This window comes from Xylocopa sonorina, chromosome 5, assembly GCF_050948175.1.
Source record: "Xylocopa sonorina isolate GNS202 chromosome 5, iyXylSono1_principal, whole genome shotgun sequence".
Taxonomy (NCBI): domain Eukaryota; kingdom Metazoa; phylum Arthropoda; class Insecta; order Hymenoptera; family Apidae; genus Xylocopa; species Xylocopa sonorina.
Window position 1 is genome coordinate 5,653,545 of NC_135197.1, and position 24,795 is coordinate 5,678,339.

At 44.8% G+C, this 24,795-nt stretch overlaps 1 protein-coding gene across 1 annotated transcript; it reads left to right on the forward strand.

The window, feature by feature from the left end:
- The first annotated feature begins 915 nt into the window (after positions 1-915).
- On the forward strand, positions 916-23,652 carry LOC143423555 (uncharacterized). Its single transcript, XM_076894961.1, has 8 exons — positions 916-2,406; positions 20,954-21,139; positions 21,471-21,618; positions 21,728-22,004; positions 22,102-22,345; positions 22,434-22,571; positions 22,632-22,919; positions 23,252-23,652. Exons 1-8 carry the CDS (start codon positions 1,107-1,109, stop codon positions 23,632-23,634), a joined length of 2,964 nt encoding a protein of 987 aa, XP_076751076.1. The 5' UTR covers positions 916-1,106; the 3' UTR covers positions 23,635-23,652.
- Positions 23,653-24,795: the final 1,143 nt, after the last annotated feature.

A 24,795-nucleotide genomic window follows, 5' to 3' on the forward strand; every position in this document is an offset into this window, starting at 1 on the left:
AAGAGAAATATGATTCGAATCGAATCGAAATCGCGGAATAATTGGAATATCGATCGCGTTTGCCAGCTGCGATCACCGATTGTCAAGCTCGCGATCGATCACTCGGAGTGTCGCTCACGGATTTCCGAAAGTCCCTTCGAGAGCTCTCAGAAGTAATTGCGTCCGCGGTCCGGCCACCAGCAACAAGTGAACAAACGCCGGTTATGCAACGAGACAATTGAAAGTAGCGTTTCCACCGCGATTACGTGGCTTTTGCCATCGAAACAACGAGCCACCTGAACATTCCGCGAACACGCAAAGTGTCTGGAACAACTAACGCGGAGGGGGTTTAGAAAAAGAGAGAGGGATTCCTCCGGCTTCGGGTCCAGAAGCGCAGCTGTCGAGCGTGGCCGCAACAGACAGCCGCACGATTCTTGGCCGACGCGGTTCTCCGGCCAGTTTGCGTGCTGAGCGTGCCGAGCTCGGTCGCTTCCTTCTGCGACTCGTGCCCTCGACAGCCTTCTGATCGGCGCAAAGATATCGGCACACGAAACGCACCGGACCGTGCTCTGCTCGGCGATCGCCGCGATCGAAATCGCGAACACCCGGAAATTTCTCGAGACTCTTTCCACCGCGTACATATCTCGAAACTTGTCAACTCTGTTTGCTGTTGTAACGGTGAAATATCGCAGACTTGTGTAAAACAGTAGCTTATCCGAATTACAAGCAATTTTCGTGTGCCTCGAGGAAATCGGGTTTCTGAGGTTTTCGCTGTTGGATATCGCTATTAGATGACGTATGAGACGACAGACAAATTTGTTGAACAATGATCAACGAAGGTGGCATCGATGACACAAAAATGTCTCATAAAACGAACGACACCAGAGGATATAAAATGTGTACCATCTCACGTTTGAAATATTGTCAGTTTGCAAGTCAGAGATTGAACGCGTAACTCGATCGTCGCGATTCGATTTTCCCGCACTTTCGCTCTCTGACAGAGGTAAGCAAGGAAGTAGGGGTCCTTTGGTGGAAGGGAAATGGAAGAAGCAGAGGAGGCAGAGAACCGACGAAGAAGACGGCGAAGACGACGAAGACGCGGACGGGAAGAGGCCTGAGAAAGCCGGATGATGGCTGGCTCTCGCGTCGATCTGGAGATCGGCGACGATCGAACGGCCGCGGAGTCGCCGATTCGTCGCGAGTCTCGATCGAGATCGGAGAACTCGGGCACCGTCATCGAGGTCGACGAGCAGCAGAAAATTGTCAACAAGGATGACGGAACGGGGAGACTCGTCGTCATCGAGGATCGCTGCAAGACACGCAACAGAGACGCGCACGGGCCTAATAGGACTTCTCAATTCCCCGATCGCCACGGTAAGAACAACTCGCTGTTTCGTCGAGATAAAGCTGGGACAAGGAACAAGAAAGCTACTGAACTGGCTGATCGACCAAAAAGTTTCGGCGCAGAGATCAAGTCAAGAAGCCCGCGACGCGATGACGCGCGCAAAAGATCGCCCGATCGAAAGCGCCTTAGCTTCGACTTGAAGAACGATCACGCGATGCAGATTAAAAAGCAGAAGGGCACAGGATCGAGGAAGAAGTCTGAAGGTGGCCAGACATCGATCCCAGCCAGAGTCATCTATAAATTAGTGGGTTCGGGTAAGCAACGCGGACCAACTGACACGAGGAACGAGAAGAAGGATCACAGGAAGCATTCACCGCGCAGACCGGTGAATTACGCGAATCTGATCGTCGATACGGCCAAGGGTAAGGTCGAGGATTCGGGAAACCCTCGAACGGAAGTACCTCGTAAACTGGTCGATTCTCAGAGAGACAGTGGCACGGGCAAGTCACCCGTGAGGAGACGGGACGAGACGAGGATCGCTCGTTCCTCGACCAGCCAGGATAGTCCTCGTGTCAGCGAACCTCGATCTTCGAACGACGCGACGCCCGTCCGTAAACCTGCGAGGCACGTGAGCCAAGCCAAGTGCGAGAATTGCGGCGAGTCGCATTTGTGCGAGAAGACTTATTCGTTGAAGAACTTGGACTGCGGAGGGTTGGCATCGGAGGAGAAGAACAAGAGGGACGCGAATGGCCGAGAATCGAAACACGAGGCACCGGTTGGCACGGCGCCGTACAGTAGCAGGTCTTTACCACGGTTGTCGGTGCACGACAGCGGTGTAGGGTGCAGTGGAAACGAACAATCGCCCGCTCTGGGCCAGCCTCACAATTCTAAACAGTTGGCGGCTGACTTGAAGCAACTGCACACGTTGAGGCAGCATTACTATCCGGAAGGAGGCTGGGGATGGGTCGTGCTGTTCGTGGGGATGCTCGTACAGATGTTGTCCCATGGGATGCACGGGTCCGCCGGTGTTTTCCTGATGCAGGTGGCTGACAAGTTTGGCCAGAGCGTGTACTTGGAGGCAGGTTAGTCGAACGGAGAAATGGGTGCAGAGATTTCAGTTACGGATGGATAATTTATGCTGTTCTAGTTACATGAAACAGCTTCTCCTTTTGTTCTGAACACGTTCTGTTATTTAAACGCGACACGACACGCGGTAGTACTTCGTGTTGGAACAGGGCGGTGTTCATACGTTTCAACGATCAAGCACGTGTTCGCGCAACGAATCAATCGATGAACTCGGATTTTATTTAGAACTAAACGCGCGAGGATCTCCAAGTTTTCCCTTTTGAAACAAATTTAATGGGTAACGAGAGAAGCAAATAAAACCAACCCTTTGATAAGGTTTCAATCTGTTTCGGTAGAATTATAAAACAATACGTGGAAGGATAGAAGATTACGCGATCGCGAGAATTCCGGGTGGAATTAAAGGGGTAACAGCTGGCGGATTCGCTTGAAATCGCGATGCATCTATCACCTCGTTGCTCATCTGGAACCGCGTCGTTCGCGCGACGGTATCCCCTGTTTCGCGGCCGCGTAACGCGGTTAGTCGCGGGCGTATATTGTGCTCTGGCGGATGGCCAAGAAGCACGGGTGTCGTCGAGTATTCTTACATCTGCTGTCCAATAAACGGGATATGAATCGCGTTAATTACGCGAGACACCTTCCCCCGTCGCGCTCGCGCGTTTGCTTCGATTCGTGGCTACGCGCGAAGGAAGGGACGCGGCTGGATGCCACTTGGCAAGCTTTCCACCCCTTGTCATTGCTACGCATTGCAAGCCACCGATGAAATATCACGGACAGCGTTAGGTCATTCGAATCACTTTCATAAATAATACACCCCTAACAAATTTAGAAAAATTTCTCGATACACTTGCACTGGAAACAGCGTCTCGACGAAATCAATTCTAAATAGATGGGGCGCTCTTCTCTTGACGGTCTCACACGTGGCCCAGTTATCTCGCGAAACAGAAGTGCATGCATTCCCTTATCGAAACAGTAGCAGCTAAATCGAATTGCTAAGCAGGCGATCATTTGGTTATCATAAAACACAGGTATAAAACGAGGGTATAAACGCTCCTCTTCGATCTTAAGACGTCAACGATAATTTCCAAATGATTCATTACCCACGATGACTATAATACGTAGCGCTCGGGCAACAGCTCAGTGATAGTCGAATAATCGCGAATTAGTCTTTCGCCTTTACGTCATCCTACTGTGCTCAATGTCAGTGAAACGATCCGAGGATTTACCATCTACAAGTGACGTCATAGTAAAGCGTTGATCCCGTTCTTGTTCGAGAAAGCGTTGTTCTCGAGAGCAGCACACGCGTGAGAGCAAGTGTGTGTCACAGTCTCTTCGTCTGACTTGTCGAAGACAGAGTCCCTGGTTGGTTACGGGGAAAATTAAACGTGGAAAGATCGATCGCAGGAATTATGAAGCGATTTGGTCGATGCCCCCCTATTTTCGGCTGTTTTGGCTGGTATGGTGACCTCGTTATGGAAATGGAATCGAGGGGTTGACAAATTGCTGGCGTTTATGTAAAACATGCGACCCGCGTGACTTTAATTTTCGATTGGTACGAGATGTGCGACATCGGGTGGCTAAAAATCGAAGAAGCCTTGAGGATTTAGGGGTAGATTTCCTGACAAATAAATCTAATTTACAAAATGTCAACTCGGTTATTCATCGAGTATATCCGTTTCAGATGAATTAATTCGGCATCACGATCCAACCATAGCGGCGCTGTCAGAAACTTTCACGACAGAAAACAGATCGCCACCCACGCACGTTTAAAGTGCAAACCCATCGGTCAAGTCGTGCAGACCAGAGATCTCGAGTTTTGACGCTCTAATCGGTACTCGTACGAACTCGAGTTAACAAGAGCCCGTAGAGGAGAAAAAGAGCAGGGAGTAAAAGTACGCTCTCATTTAAAAGCACGACACACGACATTAACGAGGCTCGCGCATTCCTATACGTGGTACTAGCCACATACGGGCCACGTAGGTAGCTGGAATCGCTTTAGGAGAGGGCCAAAGGATCACGAGAAAAACTTCGATCGTGAATTCGATTAATTACTGACCCATAGACGTTTAACTACTTTGTAACTTGTATAAATTACTTTCGAAACCTCCTCCGCGATATAACACGCGAGATAAATGAACTGACGCTCTGAAAAACAGGGTACACGGTTTTTAACTTAAGAAGAAAAGTTACATTGCGCTGTGCATGTTCCAAAGACTTGAATTTCTGCTAAATTTTAGAAATTCTCTTCTCGTAGCTTTGTAGTTACTCGCGTGGATGATGGAATTGTTCTTAATACAGCGAAATAGAGATTGCGTTATTTGGAAAGTTAGGATCCAAGGAAATGCGTGCGTCAGAGCGGTTACGTGGCAGGTAGAAGCGCGCGAGGGTGTGCGCGTGGGGGATGAACGATCTTAAACGTGGATAGTGCGTGGTGCGAGGGAAGTTTTAGACGTCGGCATCGAGTGCGGCGAAACTTTGCGCTGAACTGCGAAAGCAATGCGAGTTTAAAGAACTTGCAATTAGTATTTAGAGAGAAGTTGGTTGAACGAGACAGAGCTCTCGTTTATTTTATTGCGACTGTACCATTTAAACTGAAACTTTTACTCCTTCTGACTTAAAGGGGTATACCACTACGACATACCTGCAAGAACTAACAGTAACGTCAATATAAAAAATAATAAAACATTATGAAATTAAAAGATTAATTTTCCAAGAGCTTCGCTCCAACATTCAATACGAAACTCCACCCTGGCTTAGTGGAGAGGATCACGATCCACGTGGTTTCGTCTAGCGACTGACACGTTAAATCAATCCCAGTTTACAACGGCAGAGAATCTCTTCGCCGTGGATTAAAATGAACCGAATTAAAATTCCAGCAGATTAAAAACGCCCCACTCTCGATTCGCTTTCTATTTCTGTTTTTTCTCGACGTCTGGCGTCTGGTCAGAATCCTCTTTCGATAAGACGGTGAAATACGCGCGCCATCACGGCGGAATTCGTCGCGAAGAAAAAAAAAGAAACAGAAAATTCGAACCACGGAGGAACCGAGGGGGTGAAGGGACGCGAGGGTCGAGATAAAAATTTTCCGCAATTATCCCCAATTTGTTCTTTTCTCCTTTAACATCGAGTTTCGTTGATATTCCCGGCCACTTAAGAAGGCAAGCTATTTCGACACTCGAACCCTTTCTGGGGAATTTTCCATTCGGCTCGAGGATTATTGTAACAACGTAGATAAGGGAACGTGGGCTGCGCGAGAGAAAAGAGGATCTTTAGCTAACGTAAGATGATTCCGGTATCAGCGACGATTGGACGTAAGCTCGTTTCACGAACGTTAACAATCGAATGGGGGATGCCTCGAATCTCGTGGCGTTCACCCTCTCCGTTGTATCGCTCGCGGATGTTTCCCCGCCTCTTGGATGTATCTGTCTTGCGGTATTGCTTCCCCGTTATAGCGTGGTTGCGAGTGGTACGGGTTAAAGTGGAAAACGTGAAATTGCTACGGTGGTTTCGGTAGCAGGTATAAAATGTCTGATAGATACTGGTAGATAAGTTTGCGGGGGGAACGGCTGCAATAATTGGGGCCTCTTATCGCGCAAAGTGAATTTGATAAAGAAACTGGTAAAGGAAAAGGTTAAATGGAACGCCTATAAGGATTTGGAAACAATTGGGGGTGGCTCTGTAAACTGGTACACTTTAACGCGATCGATACCAGATACAAAAATTGGAAAAATACTACCCTAATACTCTTCGAGACTTGTTTATGCTATGAGAGGGTTGAAATAGTCGAAAACTACAAACGAGTTTTCAGTTATTCTCGTTCGAAGCTACTTTCACGGTCGAAGTGATCACTCCATTTCACCCTTATTTGCTCTGCGACCTTACGATCGTGTACCCAGTACGATCCACCCCAGAGGCATTTGCCATCGAGCATGAACGTCAGTCGCGATGCGTGGGTGGTGCGTCTACGCGTGGTCGAATCGAGTCGCCACCCGTTTATACACGCGTGACAAAACAACGATGCACGCGTGCGGTGTTCGCGCCGCAAATTGCCCGCCATAAAGTAATGAGAGATACGGGCAGCGCGAAAATATCGGGGGCGAGGCGTTTCGGGAATCTCGAGGCTGCGAGGACGCTCGCGCGACTGGCGTCGTTCAGGGGAAGAAAAAAATAGTGGAAGGCAGATTTATCGGGGAATGGGCGTGTAGATGGCAAGAAAGTTGCCAGTTCCCGCTACAGAGCGTGAAAGAACGTGTTACACGGGTCGGGAGAGACGTTTGAAATGTCTGAAACGCGAGACGGCGCTGAGATTATTTGACTTTCCTGCTGAAGCGAGGGACATGCTCGAAATGCTTTGAAACGGGGATGAAGGAGGCTGGTGGAAGTTGATGGCCGATGCTAAACGTTATTTCGGTGATCCTACTGCGACGCCACTTGTGTTGTACTACTTATTGAATACTATGTTCGCTTCTGCTATCATTTTTAATAAGACCTGTAAAACGAAGACTTACATTTTTTCCTAGAGATGAGATAAATCGTTTCGCTACTTTACGAAGGTATTCGAGGTATAGATAGGTACACGTGTACCCAATGACAGGGATCAAAGTTGTAAAACATCCATAAATCTTGAGGGCCACTTAAGTCCCTTCCATCTTCAAACGGTTCATTCAATTCCCTCGCAACAAATATACACGATTCTATCAATGTAAACTAAAAATTCCAAAATACATACAACGTGTGTTCGCAATAAATTCTTGCTGTACCTAAACACGCGTATATCACCTAAGATCGGAAAACGTTTTCCAGAAATCACCGACTGACACCTTGAAATAAAATTCTACGAGAAGCTCGTAAAAAAGGAGCATGCTCCACGTCACACGCGACATCCTGTCCAGATGCGTTCGGATCCGTAAATCGTTCAAATTATGACGAACGAAACGACTTCCAGGCCCTGTACGAATACTTTTTTTCTGTCGGTTCTCTCGGCAAAACGTCGCAAACCTTCCTTTGCGTTCGTTCCCCTTACCTTCGCCGTAGAATTCCACGAACGCGAGCATATTTAGCAGCAACAACGTTTAATTGCACCCTGATCCAGTGGTAATTGCAGCAACAGCTGCTACTACCGCGTAATTGATTTTAAGCTAATTGTGAGTGCACTCTACGACTTCTGATCGCATTCGTAACCTAATAACCTGCTCCGTTCACGGACCGTGGCACATGATGGGTTTTAAAGCACTTGAAAATTAACTTGCTCGCATTAAAAATGGTTATCGCTCGCGAGATGAAGCCAAATGTAACGCGCGAAATTGTTTTCTTAATTTCGAAATCTATATTTAAATTATCTTCTCATTTGAACATCCGAATATAAGACGCTGCACGGGGAATACTCTTAATTCGAAGCACTATAAATGAAACACCTTTGTTTGTTTGCTCCAATTCGAGAATGGAATATTATAGTTAAATCATTGCTTATCCGCACGGATATAGTAATTGGAGCAAAAGGAGCCCGTATAGATTTAAGAACCGCGGCACCCGAGTTTATTTCTCAGCGCATCGGAGGGATTACGTTTGATTTACATCGAACGAGAATAAAACCGGGATAAAAAGCGCAGCCGAACGGCAAATGAAAGGCGATCGGGAGACAGTGGCGTTGTTCGTAACTTCGCCTGTCGCTCCCGCGTCCGTTTTTAAACGCTATAAAAATGAGCGGACGCCCCTTCGCGATAAACCGGCTACTTATTCTCTTTGACAGTTATACTTTTTCCCGCGGTCGCGACCAATTTACATCCGGCGACTATACTGCGCGCCGTGGCTCGTAAATAATTTTTAATACAGTTTTCCACGCTTACCATATTACGGCTGTCCTCCCGGGCGTAATTAAGTTCATTTCGGTGAAATACTGGAATTTCCCTCTCGATGCGCCCAGGTGCTCGTATCTTCAAATAAATTAAGACGCATTACGAAGATTACCAACGGCCCCCGCGTATTACTTCCGGTTACCATCGCTATTCCTCCGCCGCGCGTTCAGAACAGTCCGTTCTTAACGTTAATCGGTCCAAGGGAAAATTGCCTAAATACCAGTCGGGATATTCCGTGTGTTAAATTTACCGTTCCCTACGAATTCTCACCGTAGACGAGTTAACACAACGAATTCTAGTTTTACGCTTAAGACACCTATTGCCGCGTATTTAGCCTTATTCCAACAACGAAATTAAATTACCGTAAACCCTTTTATAGCGCCGTGTAAAAGGTACAGTTTATGCAAATCTTCCCTGTTAATAGAGCTATATTCATTCTACTCGGAAAGAGTTCTATTAAGAAATATAAACATGCCGCTGGTTCGCTAATTATAAGCTGAGTTAGCTGAGATAACGTCTCGGTTGAATTAAAAAAAGGAATCTCTACGTTCTAAGATAAAATTGCAGTTACGATCGTAATATTAAAATTCCAATTTTTTACTATTTTTATCGAACGTGATGCCATTTCGATTCACCGAATCGAGACGCGCCGATTCATTCGACAAGTCTCAGAATAGAAATTCGTCCTTTCGCGTGGTCAACTCCACAGGGAGTTCATCAACCGTGCTCTTAAATCGAAAGATCTACCAGCAGCGTTAAGAACCAATCCCGTGTCGGAGGACTTCTGTACAGCTGATCCAGATCTCGGGTCCGGACGACACCGCTATCTCCCTCCAGCGGTGTTACCCTGTCCCGTTGCCGTGGACCAACGAAAGTGAACGCGAGGCCCAGGTTCGAACGGCGATCCATAAAAGAACCGGAACCGTCGACAGTGGAAGGTGAAGTGCTCGTTTTCACGCGACGTATCTCCGATGGATCGCGTGAAATGTCGATCGATCTGTCAGCGACGTTTCTGTCAAATACGAGGTGGAAATTCGGGCTGCGAGGAAGCCTCGACGACCACGACGATCACGACGATCGTCGATGAGAAATGTTTTCTTCAAATTCAGGTTATCCGATTCTCCCAGTACCTCTATCACGAGCGACGTTCAAACACTTTTAGATCACTGTGGATGGAACGGAGAACCAGATCTTTGACGGTGATTCATTCACTACCGCCGTCGAATCGAACGATTTATTTTCTGATACTTCGCCTGGACAAGCGTATTAGAACTAACGGCTGTTCCTATTAGTATCTCTGGTCGATTAATTCTAAATCCGTAGTTTACTGTTCGCGTGTGCTTAGTCTCGTGTTTTTGCGCGAGAATAAAAAATGTTAAAAGCCAGCGGCTTTTAATGAGGGCGTCGAGAGTCAAAACAGAACGTCAAACTTGGGAGCCATGTTTAGAATTGACGCCGACGATATTCACACGGGCAAATATTTGGGTCTCGCAATGGTATCGAGAATAGTGAAAGGCTACTGGTTCCGTAGCGAATGAAGCTGTCACGTCTTTGCGCAATTTAACGCATGATGGGTGTAGGTAATAATGTGAAGATATAAACTGTTTCAATATCTGATGTCATGCTTCGTTAATTCCCCCAAGCGGATACGGTATAAAAACTAGAGAAAGAGTAGTTTCGCTATTTTTTGAAGTAATCAATTGACTCTTTACGAGTAACGAGGTTGTTCGTAATTATGATAAATGCGATTAACTTCTCATTTATCAATCGATAAATGCCTGAATTACCTCGATGAAACAACGATCACGGCTACACGCACCCAATTTTAAGGGGACGTAAACTCGTGAAAGGAGAGAGGCAACTCTACGACGCCATAAAAGTAACGTTAAAATTATCAAGAAAGTTGTCCTCCCTTATCATCGATACATCATACAGCAGAGCTTCCCCTTGGTCAGATCGAAGGGGAAGCTCGTATCTTCCAGGCTCCTCTTTCGACCACTTCGTCATCGGATGTACATAACGCCAACCCCTTGTGTCAAAAGCAATGCATCGTCCCCTGGCGAGGGCTGACAAGACCCGAGGCAAAAAGTACCGGGTGTAACCTCTCACTCGGAAAGATATTCGACATGGGAACAAAAAAAAAGGAAAGCAAAGGGGGACGAGGACCCTTTACGTGGCTGTCACTGGCAGAGATCATAACCGTTCTTATCTGAAGGAACGCTCAATCAGACTCGTCGCTGCCTCGATGTACGTGGCGCGTAAACGCGACGAGCGACGCTCGAGTCATTGCTTTCGCGAAAGATTCCTTGCAGGGAATGGACGAGTTCCATCGTTAGGCCGGCGAAGTTTCCTTCTATGAAAACCGGTTGCCCGCTTGGAAACCGTGGCTTGACTCATCTAAGTTTTCTCCGTGGCAGAACGTACTCACGTTCGAGATACGTCGAAGAAGCGCGTCGAACGACTCTCCCGTTGAAAAGGAGCTCACCCTTTTTTCATGCGTGAACTTTTTAGGGCGAGCGATTTTTAAGACGCGATTCAACTTGGATTTGAGAAACACTCTCGCGAAGATATGGATATAAAAGGATTTGATGCGTGGATTTTTGTGAAGCCCAAGTGAAAGGTTTCAATGGTTGGACAATTTCTATAAATAGGGGTTGAAACAGAAGACAAGATGTTAAGTAAAGAATTTGTAGAATAAAGCGAGCGAATTAGTTAAAAAATTGTAAACTATTGATGATAAAAGTAAAGGGGAGCGAGATTTTTTTATTGAATAAATCGATTAAACAGTACTGATTTGAATGAAAGAAAATGCCAACCTACGGTAACGCGACTGTTCTTTAGCTTACCTGATTTAGATAAGTTGAAAAGTGAAAATCGAATGTGAGAAATCTTCTTTATCGGCTCCAGAAGCTTAAAAGCTCAGTTTCGTATTCGATCAGATACCTACATCCGGTATCTCGTGCTTTAAATTTAAATACCACAATGCTAAATATTAATCAACCTCCAAGAACGCAATTTTTTATTGCTTGCAACCTCATTTTCAATTAAGTAATCTTCTGTGGCTACCAGTGATCGTTTCTAGAAGATTGTTTGTTCGCGGTTTCAGTTTGCGATGACAGAAAGCGAAGTCATCCCTTAATGCATCGACCAACGTCATGGTCGATAATCCCGAAACAAAAGAAATGCAAACGTCGAGGATTGAAAGCTATACAAATAGCTGAATAAATATTGACGAGAAGCTCTTTTCTGCGCGCAGCAAATACAAGTGGCTGAACTTTCTTGGTCATCCCTAAGCACATTAGAGATATCATTCCTCGACCTCCCTTCCTATATCAGCGAACGTGATCCTTAAGTATTCGAGAAAAAAAGAGTTTCTCGATATTGAAGAAGTCGCGTAAAAATTCATAATTAAAACAAGCCGCAGCATTTAACTTTTGAATTTGTTGAACTCTCTGTAGTTTTGTAAATTAAGCTGCATGCTATTTTGGTAGCCCGTGGAATGGTTTGCATGGAAATCGGGGAAAACTTTGAAATTAGGAAATTGGAATCCATTGAGATTCCTCCAAGAGGATAAGGACTTCTAGCAATCTACGCGAGTGACTCACGTCTGTCCTTAAGAATCATCGTGCTTCTTACTTTTCCTCGGTTTCCTCCTTTTCCTTTCATTCGCTGACACCGCTGTTCTCTGTTCTTTCTCACCCTTCTTGTTTTTCATTGTACTAGAAAAACAATGGCTAAGGGCTACGACTTTTGTCTTCATTATTTTCAATTATATCGTCCCTCACGGCACTGTGATAGAAATGTTAAAAACATCAAGATCGAACGCGTCGTGGTAACGTGAAGAAAACACGAGAACTCCAGTTATTGGGTATATCGAATAGATTTGAAATTTTATCGTTTTCCGGAATTATTCCATCGACCACTTCGAATGGGGTAATATTTCGTGGTTGCCAGACAAGTTTCCCTCATTCTCGGATCGATTTCGAGGATTTGTGGGGTGTCATCCTCAGTTTTTGTAAACTGAAGAATTCGTTCGAAACTGGCTACTATTTTTAACGACAAAGATTCACTGAAGAAAGTTTATTTAATTTGTAGCTAGTATAAGTTCTTTCGTAGGAGTTGCACGCGAAATCTCTAGAAGAAGAAGCATCGTGTGTCTCGAGTTCACACGTAAAGCTTGTCTACTCTCAGCGGGCTGGAGAAAATGCAAGAGTTCCTTCCGGAATGCTCGTGATGCCCGCGTTATGCGGTAGATTTATTTCCAACGTCTACTCGCGCATTCAACCAACGATTTAAAAGCAGTTCGCGCGTCGTACCTTTAGACCAGCTTTGCTACGATCCTAACCCCTTGTTTGCATAATTCGCGACAATGGTACGGCATTTCTTCCACGTCCTTAAATTCTCTTACGATTTGCAGCGGAAAATTGAAAACTTTATCGTTTCACGATCATAGAATTCGAGATACGATTTAACCTCTTCTTCTTAGAATTTATGTTGAATTTCGTTATCTCCAGTTGATAGAAGCGAAGTATTGGTACGAGAATACGGTCCCTTAGGCTGTTTATGCCTTCGCTTGGGAAGTGACATTGTGACGTAAAATGGGGATTAAGATAAGAGTCCTCTACGACTGTAGTCCTGAATACGACGTGTCTATCGTTAGTGCAGTTTCGACGATCGTAGCAGGCACACGTATCGCAAAGTTTTCCACCACTCGTTTCAAAGTTTTAACGCGAGTTTGATTTTGAATTGATCAGAAACTTATCTATCCATGATGATATTGGTGGTAAGCAAGTGTGAATAGTGATGACCTATCGGGTGTGAGAAGTAGAAAAATTAGAGTAATAGATAGTGAATTGGAAGTAGCAGCCGATGACCCACAAGATTCTAACAATTCAGAATACCTGGGTAAGTGTTTTATAAAATATTACACCAAACGTAATTACAGAACTTGAACACCGATAATTATTTTTCAAAATGTAAACATATAAATAATATATTGAAATATAACACTTTCATATGTTAATTTGCATATAAATTCGTTTACGCGCGCAATCATCTCGAGTTGCAGCGCTGTCCAATCGAAAAAGTCGTCGAGCGCAAAGGGTTAAAGGATTTTCAATACCAATGCAGTTAATAATCAAAGCATTATCCGGTGCTTTCGAACGATTCACTTAATTAAAAGCGGTCGATTACCCCTCGGCAAAATAGCTACTCGGAATCGATTAAACACGTTGTTGATCGGGAGTCCACAAAATTGCCTATTTTTACCAGACCGGCGAAACTGGTTTCTTTATACTGCTTTCTCTTTCTTTTCATACTTTTTAGACGGCGGAGTAATTGGTATAGTTGTTGGAAAAATGGGAATCTAATTATAACTTTTATTACGCGGATCTTTATTTTATGATTGATTCCTTCCTCCACTGTTAATTTACTGTGAAACTGATCGCAGAAGAGATATGGAGATAACGTATCGTTTGCTTTCCGCTACGATATGTAAAGCACTAAATTGGATGGAGCGCGAAATTAACGAACCACCGTCAACTCAACAGTGATGTATTAAACAGCGTTAAATTATGTTGACGCGCATAATCTACCAATTAATATTACACGCGCTTCGACAGTTCGTAATCTTTGAAGCTTACGCCCGTCGATGTTTCTTGCGGCGACCGGTCGAGTTTTCCGGTTGACACTGATTTATTGTTACGCATGTGATCGGTTAAATCGCTTTATCGATTCGCTCAACGGACTCTAAACACGGAATGTCAGGTTTCGTTCAATTCCTGGTCGAATTTTACGCCACGCGGGCTATCTATTTCATTTGAAATGTGCTCGAACTTCGTCACGGTTCTCCCTCGTCATACAGAGCAAAGAAACATGCAATATAAAAGCAACGCGGGAAAGTAAACTTGGTAAAATCGAAATCTCTCCCGTTCCTGTCCAGCTACGTATGCAAAACTAGTAAGCTCGACCGACACACACGGTACACTCGAATCGAACACGATTCGCTACAGCCGACCGCGAGTTCGAACGCAAACGATATGACTATGAGAGCACGTGGCCAAGGGGATTGGCCCATTGGTTTCCCCTACGCAAGCTCAGCTTGTGGCGGTCCTCTTCTGTGATCCACCTAACCGAATCCAGTCCGCGTTCGACAACGCGCCCCTCGTCTGGCGTGTCACGACCCTTTCTACTCAAATCCCGCGATTCCTCTCACGAAACGTTCGCGGAATTTCGCTCGTCGACGGGGAAAAAAGTACGCTCGTTTCGCTCGTAGGGAACTGCCAGCTTCGAAAACGATACAGTGCACGTGGGTTAAAGTGTTGACGATGATTTAAGACACTGTAACGCGAAGAATACCGTCCTAGTCGTTTTAGTTTATCTCTCTTTGCCTCTTCGATCATCGATTCGACGAACGCCTGGCTGAAATGTTCTTACTTTTGCAAGATGTAATAGTGGTTTCTATATAAAAGAAACAGAGCGGAGAGTTTTAAGAATTCCATGTGATTCCGTTTGGTATAGCGTACGTTTTACGTATTTTTATTCCAATCGAACAGCACGTAGCACCGTTGACCCCTTTCGGTTGAAAAGTGACGATTTCGGAGCATTTTTGCCGCGCGGACCGAACACGGTATAATCGACAAATTTTTATTCAACTCCCTACTGAAAATGCTGGAATATCAATTCGAGTTTTGTAATTCAAATCGAGAACGCGCGGCAGGAGGAGCTAAAAGAATCAATTCCCGCAAATATTCCACGAATATTTCGACAAAAGTGAAAAAAAGGGATCATCCCCCGAGTTTCGATGAAACTGTTTTTGTCCCCTTTTTGGGATTGGTTCTGCCAATAAGCCAGCGTCGCGATTTTACGATAAATTTCGCGAAAAATCATTCAGAATTGCACGTAAAATACGAGTACAGTGATGAATACCTTTAAATTCTCGGAATCGTTCCATTGTCATGAATCGTTTGCCTCCCGAAATCGCGGGCTTTGTGTTTCGAAGCAATTCGTCACGTATTCGCGAACTTTTACTCTCGTTTGCTCCTACATCCTCGTTCGACTCAATTACACTGGACCAGAAATACGTTTATGCATTCAGCTCTTTACATAACGCACCCCCTCATTCTTTGCTTTTGTTTGCAGAGCTTTTACTGTAATTCCACGGAGAAAGCTGCTTCTTCTGACCTCGATACACGCATCACACGTCTTAAAGACGTTAGAAAATATATTCTTTTCTAATCGACTATGTTTCTACTTGTAATGTTACTTCGTCAACTTCTATTTCATTTGCCAGGTTGAGAGATAGCAGGCTGCGAGCTAGGCATTAGTCTCAAATTCAATTTTGTTTTGTAGCGAAACTTTCGACTCGGTTTAAAAGAAGTCTCGAAGGAAAGTTCTAAAGTGAAAGAATAGAATGGACACACGGTTTTCTAGATTTATCTGCGTGGCTGCCTTCCATCTGCCAGAAAGTATGGAATTTAATCTTCGACGTGACTGGAATCAAATTTTAAATACATATCCGTGCGAATATAGTCGACACTTCCAATCAACGTAATTATCAAGAAACCAGAACAGCGTGCAGACCAAAAAATTTCATCGAATTCTTTCATCTTTTCCTTTTTTATGCCAGAAGATAACTTTCCAAGAGACGAGAAAATGTTACGTAGCTTTAAAATGATGAATTTTTCTCGAGCACACTTTCGGAACAAATTTATTTATCGGGCAATTTTCGGACAGTGAATATTCGTTCTTCTCTTCCCTTATCGTCATCCTCATCTGTCCCTCGAGTATTAGGAATCTCGGTTTTACGTCAAAACTTATATATTTTACGGGTGCCCGACATAAACGAGGGGAATCGAAAGGGCTGCTGTAAAACATGACAATAAAAGATCGAAATATCTCGCGACAGAATCTCTCCAAGATACGCAGGAGCTTCTTATACCGTTGTACGATATTAGCCCATAATATTATATCGAAAGACAGACGCCAAACAGTGGAAACTCAGCGTAAATCGAACAATTTTGCGTTGATAATTGAATAAAATTAGAGAAGAAAATCACGACCATGACAGTAATTAAACAGACTCGACTAACGTTCGCGATGAAGAATAAAAAGTAATAACAACCATGAACAATGCGTCTTGATGGAAACAAGAAAGGGATGAAGACTCAAAACCGCAACGAAGGGGATATCGTTCTAAGTCCCGCTTTCGAGGACAGCGGGGTAGCGACTTCCGGTGAAATAGGGGAACTCTCTTTCTCGGGAGAGTGCGAGGGAATAGTTTGTCTACAGGAACCAGTGAGCCCAAAGGAGATCGAGGAGCAAAATCCAGATCCTAGGTCAGATCTTATGGGACGAAACATTTTAAATAATCGTTATATAAAGCTCGTTATTTTTTCCAATACTTGTTACAAGTTGATAAGTAGAGAAGAGATGGAAAATCGAGGGACCACGCGTAAACTGAACCGCCTCCTCGGTTTTCTCATTGTGGCTGCTTTTTACATGCTGTAGATACATCGCGCGATGTACCATAAGACAGCATTACTATCCGGAGAGTGGTTGGGGTTGGGTGGTCGTAGTGGTCGGTGTTATGGTGCAAATTCTTACCACGGGAATTCACGGGGCTGTTGGAACCTGGCTGCTGTTGGAAGGAGCGAAACGATACCGTCAACCCATTTCCAACGTAGGTACGGTATGGAAGGTTCAGCGATCCTATTTTCTAATTTCAATATTTGACTAGGCGCTCGCCCACCCCGCGGTTAAATTGCTTAATAAAGTACGCGCACGCTTACGTGATATTCGCTTTATACCGGGCATTAGAGGCATGCCAAATTTAACATATTATAGCAAAATATATTTACACTTGCAACCAGTGTTGGTTAAACATTAACATGAAACTAGACGAATCAAAATTAGGAAGAGACTTTTTAAAGTTCTATGAAATCTCAACGCGATTCATAGCACGTTTCCAAATCATCACCCAGCGAACCAAGCATACTGACATCGACCAGTCATATCTAAATCTGCCACTGTGGAATACAGATCCAACAAATGCTTCCCTATGGTCCGCGTGTTCCCGGACAGGACTTTAAAATTTATAGCGAACAACCAGCGCCGAAGAAAGAAGGAAAGAAAGAACAACTCACCAAGTTGAACTACTCGAGACGGACCTTGACCAGAAGAAAGCGCGGAGTAAATATCGTTTGAATATTTCATGCGGCGAAGAGAAAAAGAACGGCTGCTCCTCTCGCAGATATAATAACCATTCCCGAAACGTCTCGCGTACCAGGTATCGTTAGGTTGAGAGGTTCGAGTCGTCTGGTTATTATTACTCACGCACTGCTCTCAAAACTGGTACCACAGCCGCCTCGCGTTATTGTCCTTCTCGTAAAACAGTCTTCGTCCGGTCTGACTTATTCTCCTCGCTCGAACCACGCCCCCGTCTCGTCCTTTGTCCTCGTTACGTTTTTCTAGTGAGCTAGCTCGAGTCGCTAATGAGCTCAACTTTCCCTTCTACGTTTATGACCGTCGTTGTTCAGACATAGACGGCCTTTCGACAATGGGCTGACTTCTTTTTATACCCTCAGGTTTTTGCGTAATGAGATGAAACAATGTTTTCGGGTGGGAAGTTAGAAGCTGCTATTTGAAACAACGCGAAGTGCAAAGTAAAGTAGATTCGAAGGAGGCGATGTATAAATAGAAAAATACGATATCTTGTTCGATGAACGATGAGACATCTTCAACTTTAATCGCGTTCAATCTTAGCAAATCGGAAACGTTCAACTAAAACGTCGCAAAATTGCGAAAGTGTCACCTTGGAGAACGAACAACCATTGCGTGGGTATTCGATTATACATCCTAAACTTGACTGGAGCTCGGGGATTTCTGAGGTTACCGCTCGGATAAAGTTCCCGTGAAAACGAGCTTACGATCCTCACGGTCGTCGACCCGCTCTCTCGCCAATTCACTCTCCTTCTCGTTCATTTCCTGTCTTCAAAGGAAATTCAAGGGTGGATGCGGTGGCTAGCCAGCCCCAGGATTTTCGAATAAAAGAGCCTGATCCTGACCGATGACAAGGGTGGAAAGGGACCACGGAAAGGGAAACGCTATGTAATATCCGTGACATGGCGCGTTGGACGTTTTCGAATGGATCTCCTTCCTCTCATTTCCTATACGTATCGAAAGCCTACTTTTACAAAAGATCGTTCACTTTATTTGATAATTTCCTAAAAGCTTTCTAGAGAATTTCAATTGTTCGAGTGACGATTATTATTAATTATTACGCTACTAGAATCTGCAAGTTATCCACGTGAAAAAATCACGCACCAATATATCTCGCAGCGAATCTGTAAATATAGATCCACCAAGATCCCAAAAATATGTGGACAGCGCGACCTTACGAACGGGAAAAGAAAACGAAAATGAATTAAGGAAAAAACAAGGGACCAAGCTTAAATGAAACGGACCGTTACGTAGGAATAAGTTATTTCCGACGAGTGTGGGACGTCCAAGGCAAGCCTATCGGACCTCTAACGTTCTATTAAGATTAATAACTAGACCTCTTTGTCATCCATATAATTCAGTGTCTTCATCGCTAAGCCACAAAAGGCATCCCTCGGACAGACGATCGATAAATTCGTATCTATTACTTATTTTTGATAAATATCCCTCAACCCTTATCATTTACCTCTATCCATAAAAAAAAGAGTAAAATCACTACGTAATACCCTCTACATCCAACCAAAAAGATCATTAACGACAAAACGTTGCATCCCTTTCGCGAAAGCACGAACCCGTCTCATTTCCACCCTTAGCGTCGTTAAATGAGAAAACCACTTAAAAACCACGAAAGTTAAGAATCCATTCAAAGTCGTAATCAAAATAGCGCTCGACTGCAAGTACCCAAAGAAACTTCCTCAAAAAAAAAAAATGGCATCGCATCTTGCGGTAATAAAGGCTCGTTTCGTTTTATTCCCTAGCATTTTTAGAAGGGTCGAAGGAAATCCTGGAAAGCCGGGAAAATTAAGAACCCTTTGAAACTCGCGGTCAGAACGGTACTCGAACGTGAGCACCGGCGAAAGTTCCCCCGAAAGTCGCGATTCATTTACACCGCGGCGACCCCACTCGAATTCAATGTCCCGACCCCAGGGACGAAGCAATTGAATCAAAAGACAAGTCCGAGCAAACGCCAACCTCACTCTTCAAGATGGAGGCTGTGCCCGTGGCCGTCGAAGCGACGCGCAAGATTAATAACCGCTCTTTTTATCCTTCGAATTCCCTTTTGTCTCTGCGCAGCGATCCTGCGACGGATGGCATTCACCAGCCGGTTGATCGATGAACCGGCTAGGCAACCGCAACGTCCGATCGGGCAACGATGAAAATTAATTAAACGACCGAGCCGAGCACCGCTAATCGTCCGTCCTACCCGTAATTAAAACGGTTCTAACCTGGATCGAGAGTCAGGCCACTGTTTAGCGATGTAGCCTGTGTTTAATGGGTAGTCTTAAGAAGACCGATCGTTCGCGCTGAAAGAAAACGCGGCGGCAAGAAAGAACGATGACTGGGACGATCGTGAACGGCAACGTGACGACGAAAGTGGCCGTGGTACTGTCCTCCGCGAAGCGGGCTCGATTTATCATTTTGATCTCTTAACGGTGATCCAATTGAACGCGGGCGAGAATCGCGGTGGAAGCCGTGCTGTGACTAGCACGAAATAGCCAAGCTAAGGATGTCGATCATCCCGTGATTACGTTCTAATTGAAGGGGGGAAACCCTGGGAACGTGCATCAAACGTTTATTATGATTGCAAACTGTAAATCTGAGATATGACCGGATGAGATCGAACATCGAACGATGAAATTCGACTCAGAAATGGCATATGAAACGCATAAATTGAACACGGTGGGACGGTCTGCTGTTTGATCGTCCAGTTCGCGCAATTCGGTGAATATTAGCCAGCTTTTTTCTGGTTTTATGCATATTGGAAGTTATCGAGGATTTTCTGCGTACCTTTCATTCTACAAGTTTCTAGACATCTGTTGAAATTTGATCTATTAATCAGGTACCAAGTAGTTTATAATATTAGATTCCTATTGATCGTTAGGTTTCAGTTCAGTTAAGATTTTCTCACTGGTTCAGGCCTTTTCCAAAAAATTCCTGATTAAATCTGCTGATACGTCAATCACTGTATAAACCCCTCATCAATCAGAAAAAGACGGAGGTACCAAGAAAATCTCTCGATCTCTGCGAAAAAGTGATGGAGCAGAAAATCCATCAGCTGATAAAGGAACAAGTAAATTTTTTAGCATGCAACTTGAAAAAGAAACATTCTAATCGAAGAGATAAAAAAGAGGCCGAACGCGATAAGAAAATTTGAATACGCCACGCGTAAAGCAGATACACGCAATCGGAGATAGAACGAATCGGAGGAAACGAAATAGCAGTTAATATGCCGAGCAAAATGAAAAACAGGCGCCACTTAACCGTTCGAGCCGTCCTGTCGGTAGCTGTTGCCAAAATTTCCTTCGAAAACTCCTTTTTTTAGGGAAACTACGCGTTGTTACTTTTTCAAAAATATCTTAATAAATGTTTCAGCGTTCATTTCGATGCATTTCATGCTACTTTCTGATCAGAAGACAGACCAAAGACGCTGAGCGATCGAAAGGCGATTAAAAAGACTTTTGTACGTTTGTAGGATGGCTGGGAGCAATGTCAACGGGAGTGGCTCTACTAGTGTCGCCCGTAACAATAGCGTTCTGTCGAAGAAAAAGTACAAGACTCACCGCGGTTTTGGGTGGCCTCGTTACAGCACTCGGTTGCCTTTTCACTTCTTTCGCCTCACAGTTCCACCAGTTGTTCTTCAGTTATGGCACCGTTGTGGGTGAGTCACTGTAAAAATATAATAACAACAATAAATCACCAAGGGTCCTTTCTCGCTCATTCCTCTTCAGCAAAAAAAAAAGAAAAAAAAAAAACAAGAGCAAGATACAACGAGAAGTTACACAACTTGTATAATATTTCTCTCAAATTGATAAAACATCATTCATCTTCCTTTCCGAACAATTATGACCCTGCCTTATTACTTTTTATCCCTAAACTCTGTAAAAGGAGCGAGACGGTTGGATATCGAATTGAAATATCGCTTTAAGTAGAAACTTGAACAGATTACGATAACGACAAGTATATGGACGGTGTTTAATCATTTTGTATAGGTATAGGGGTTGGCATGACAAGAGATTGTAGCACGCTAATGGTGGCGCAATATTTTAAGAGGAGGAGAGAGCTGGTCGAGATTTTCATCGTGTCCGGAAGTGGCCTTGGTATCGCTGTTATGTCGGCTTTCATAAAGGGAATGATTAGGTAATACGTTAGAAATTTCATTCGATTACGACACACGGTGTAATCTCGTTTTGCACGTCAGATGGTTACCAACGTAACAAGAAATTGCAGAGGTACGTTATGATTCTAGTAAAATTGGCTGGCGCCTCGGGCTTCAGGCAGTAACGGGCGTAGTCTTCCTCACGTTCATACTGGGCACTTTTTATCGAAGCGCGTCCCTGTATCACCCGCAACGCAGAGCGATTCTACATTTGAAAAATCAAAAGCGCAAGATCAAAGATAAAAACAAAACGGACGACAGGCCGCCGTTCTTCGACTTCAGCACGCTCAAGAGCAAGACCGTGAGAATACTGCTGGTGTCCACCGGGATATCCGCGTTTGGGATCAACACACCGATATTTTACTTGGTAAACGTAATTAAAGTACTCTCGATCTCTCTGGTTCGCAAGGTTCAGACGGACAATCTGTTGCCAGAATGAAATATATTCCTTTATTCGACCGCAGGCACATCAGGCCGAGGAAGAAGGCCTTGGTGACACGGTGGTCCTGCTTCAAGCTTATCTCGGCCTAGCCTGGACCCTCGGCTGCGTGGCCTTTGGCCTCTTGGTTGTGCATCGCAGCGTCGAATGCAGAATAGCGCGTCAGTATCTCACACAAGCGGCGGTGTTTGTATGCGGACTGTGCATCCTGGCCCTCACTGCAGTTCAAGGCAATTATCACGGATACGTGTTGTTCGCTTGGATTTACGGTACGATATCCCAACCGATAAACAAGCATATCCGCTTTAAGCATTGGGCGCGCGGCAAATTTTGACAGCGAGAAATTGATTTTCCCAGGCATCTTTTGTGGTGGTTACCACTACAGCTTAAAAATGTACACGTACGAGAGAGTCAGAGCAAGGAACTTCGCGAGGACATGGGGTTTCGTGCAGTGTTCTCAAGCCATACCAATAGCAATTGGAGTCCCGATTTCAGGTACAACGTTCAGAGGCTGTTTCCAAACGATAAAGGATAAAAGAGCGTGGTCATTTTCAGGGTACATGAACGTAGGCTGCGGTGGAAAAGCCGGTTACTACTTCAGCTCGACCTGCGTTCTGGTGGGCAGTTTCACCCTTTTCTTCATAGACCTCCACAGAAGGAATTTGTCGAGGCACAAGCACACCAGGTCGAACGGGACCAAGCATCTATGCGTCTCGGATAATTGTCCGCAACGCAGGAAACTGTCGTTCAGCCAAGAACCGGAAAACGATGGCGCGCACGTGGCTGCCGCTGGAGCTGCCGCAGCTGCCCTTGTGCTTGGCGCCGAGATTGCGCCAAGTCCAGGTAAACTTGCCAACTTGTTATGCCCGCCTCTTAAGTGAACCTTCGCCTCGCAACCCGTAATCAAATCCCGCGAAATTAACTAAAGCTCCAACTGCAGTAATCGAAATACTTATCGCTCGTCTGGCTCCAATACGAAACGCATTCGCGAGTTAAATACGAATCGGTCCTTCGATCGTATCGCTGTGGAACTTATACTGAAAAGTGTTTCCAGTACTGCCTATTCTGAACTAAATCCTAAACTACATTTCACGCTACATTCTGATTCTAAACCATAGATATTCGCACTGAAAACTTTGCCGCATTAACTTTCTCTATATTCGATGCCATTACAGGCGAGATAATCGACGGCCTCGCCCCAGAGAAGCCCGAGTTAACGTGCATCTCCGAGGAGGGTATCGCGGACATGGACCTACCCGACAACGTCCTCGAGGACCTCGACTATATCGGCGACTGCATAACCTCGTGCAACAAGGTCGAGAACTATTTGATGCTTTCAGAGTTCGAGAACAACCTGATCGCTGAGATACCAATTATCACGGACCGTCGTGGCCGAAGATGGTCCCTGGCGCGGTCCAAGGGCGGCCAATCGAATTTCGACAAGCCCGCAGGGATTCAATCGACCAACGAAGAGACGGACACGGAGTCTAAATGGCACGTGACGAATGTGCCTGCTAATAACAGGGTGATCACGGTGATCGACGAGGCAAGCACGTAGCTCGACCGCGAGGATCACGGAGAGAACAGATGGGCGAGTTGCACGTACACACCAAGGATTATCGTTCACGGATAGAACCGATCCGTTTGATATAAACGGATGGTTAAGCTAATTTCCTTCGAGTTCTATTGTAATCTTTTGTGGGTACACGTAACGAACGAAACGACGAGTGCTTATTTTCTTGCATAATTACGAGTTACGAAGAGCTGCGTGCTCCGGAAATGAATATTTTGTCATGGAGTTTTGGAATGATCGATCGCGATGGTACAAACGCAGAAAGAGATTTGTTATCCGAGAGGCTCGTTTGTGTTCCTTTCTCATTTAAGGTACTCTTAGGAATCGCATTAGAGGTAGTTTGCGAATAGTGGCACGTTAATCTGGACGATGTTGAACGCACCCATGGGAGAGGTCCAAGGGATTCCAGATATGTTCACGTAATTCGCGGTGCAATTAAGGACAATAACGTCGGCTTTCGACGAGAGGAACCACGGAAACGTTCCGTCCACATGGATATAACCTCGACTCGCGTCGACGTCTTTGTTTAAGCTTCGTGCTAGTTCACTGCCAACGCGTAGATGAACGAATCGAGCGATCTTCTACCGACATAACGTGACAGTCCAACGAAACGTACAAATCTCATCGTCTAAACCCACGCTTTGCTTTAATCTCGCTGGAGATTCGATCGAAATTAAGATCGCCCGATTCGCGTCGATATAAAAATCGCGACACAGCGTCTATTTCGAAGGTAAACCGCTTACACATAGGCTTACACATAGCTGATGATATTGAAACTAGTCCAATCGAAAATCGTATGCAGCGATAAATGGTATGATATAACGATAAAATATGTAGCCAATACGGGAATATGTCCTTGTACCATCGTTCGATACGTTTCTAGAGAATTGGCAGGATCTTCGCGCGAATAGCGATCCTCTTTCGACGATCGAACGAACCGGTACAAACGCGAAGAGATAACGACACTATTTATTTATCAAACTATTTATATTAGAATTATACGTATACCCATGTCATGTACATATACACACATACACTTATATACGCGAGACTAAGCGTATACAAATACGTGTGCTATTAAAACGTAAATGTACCATGAAGACGCTCCGGAATAGTTTATTAAGGGAACCGATCGAATACGAAGAA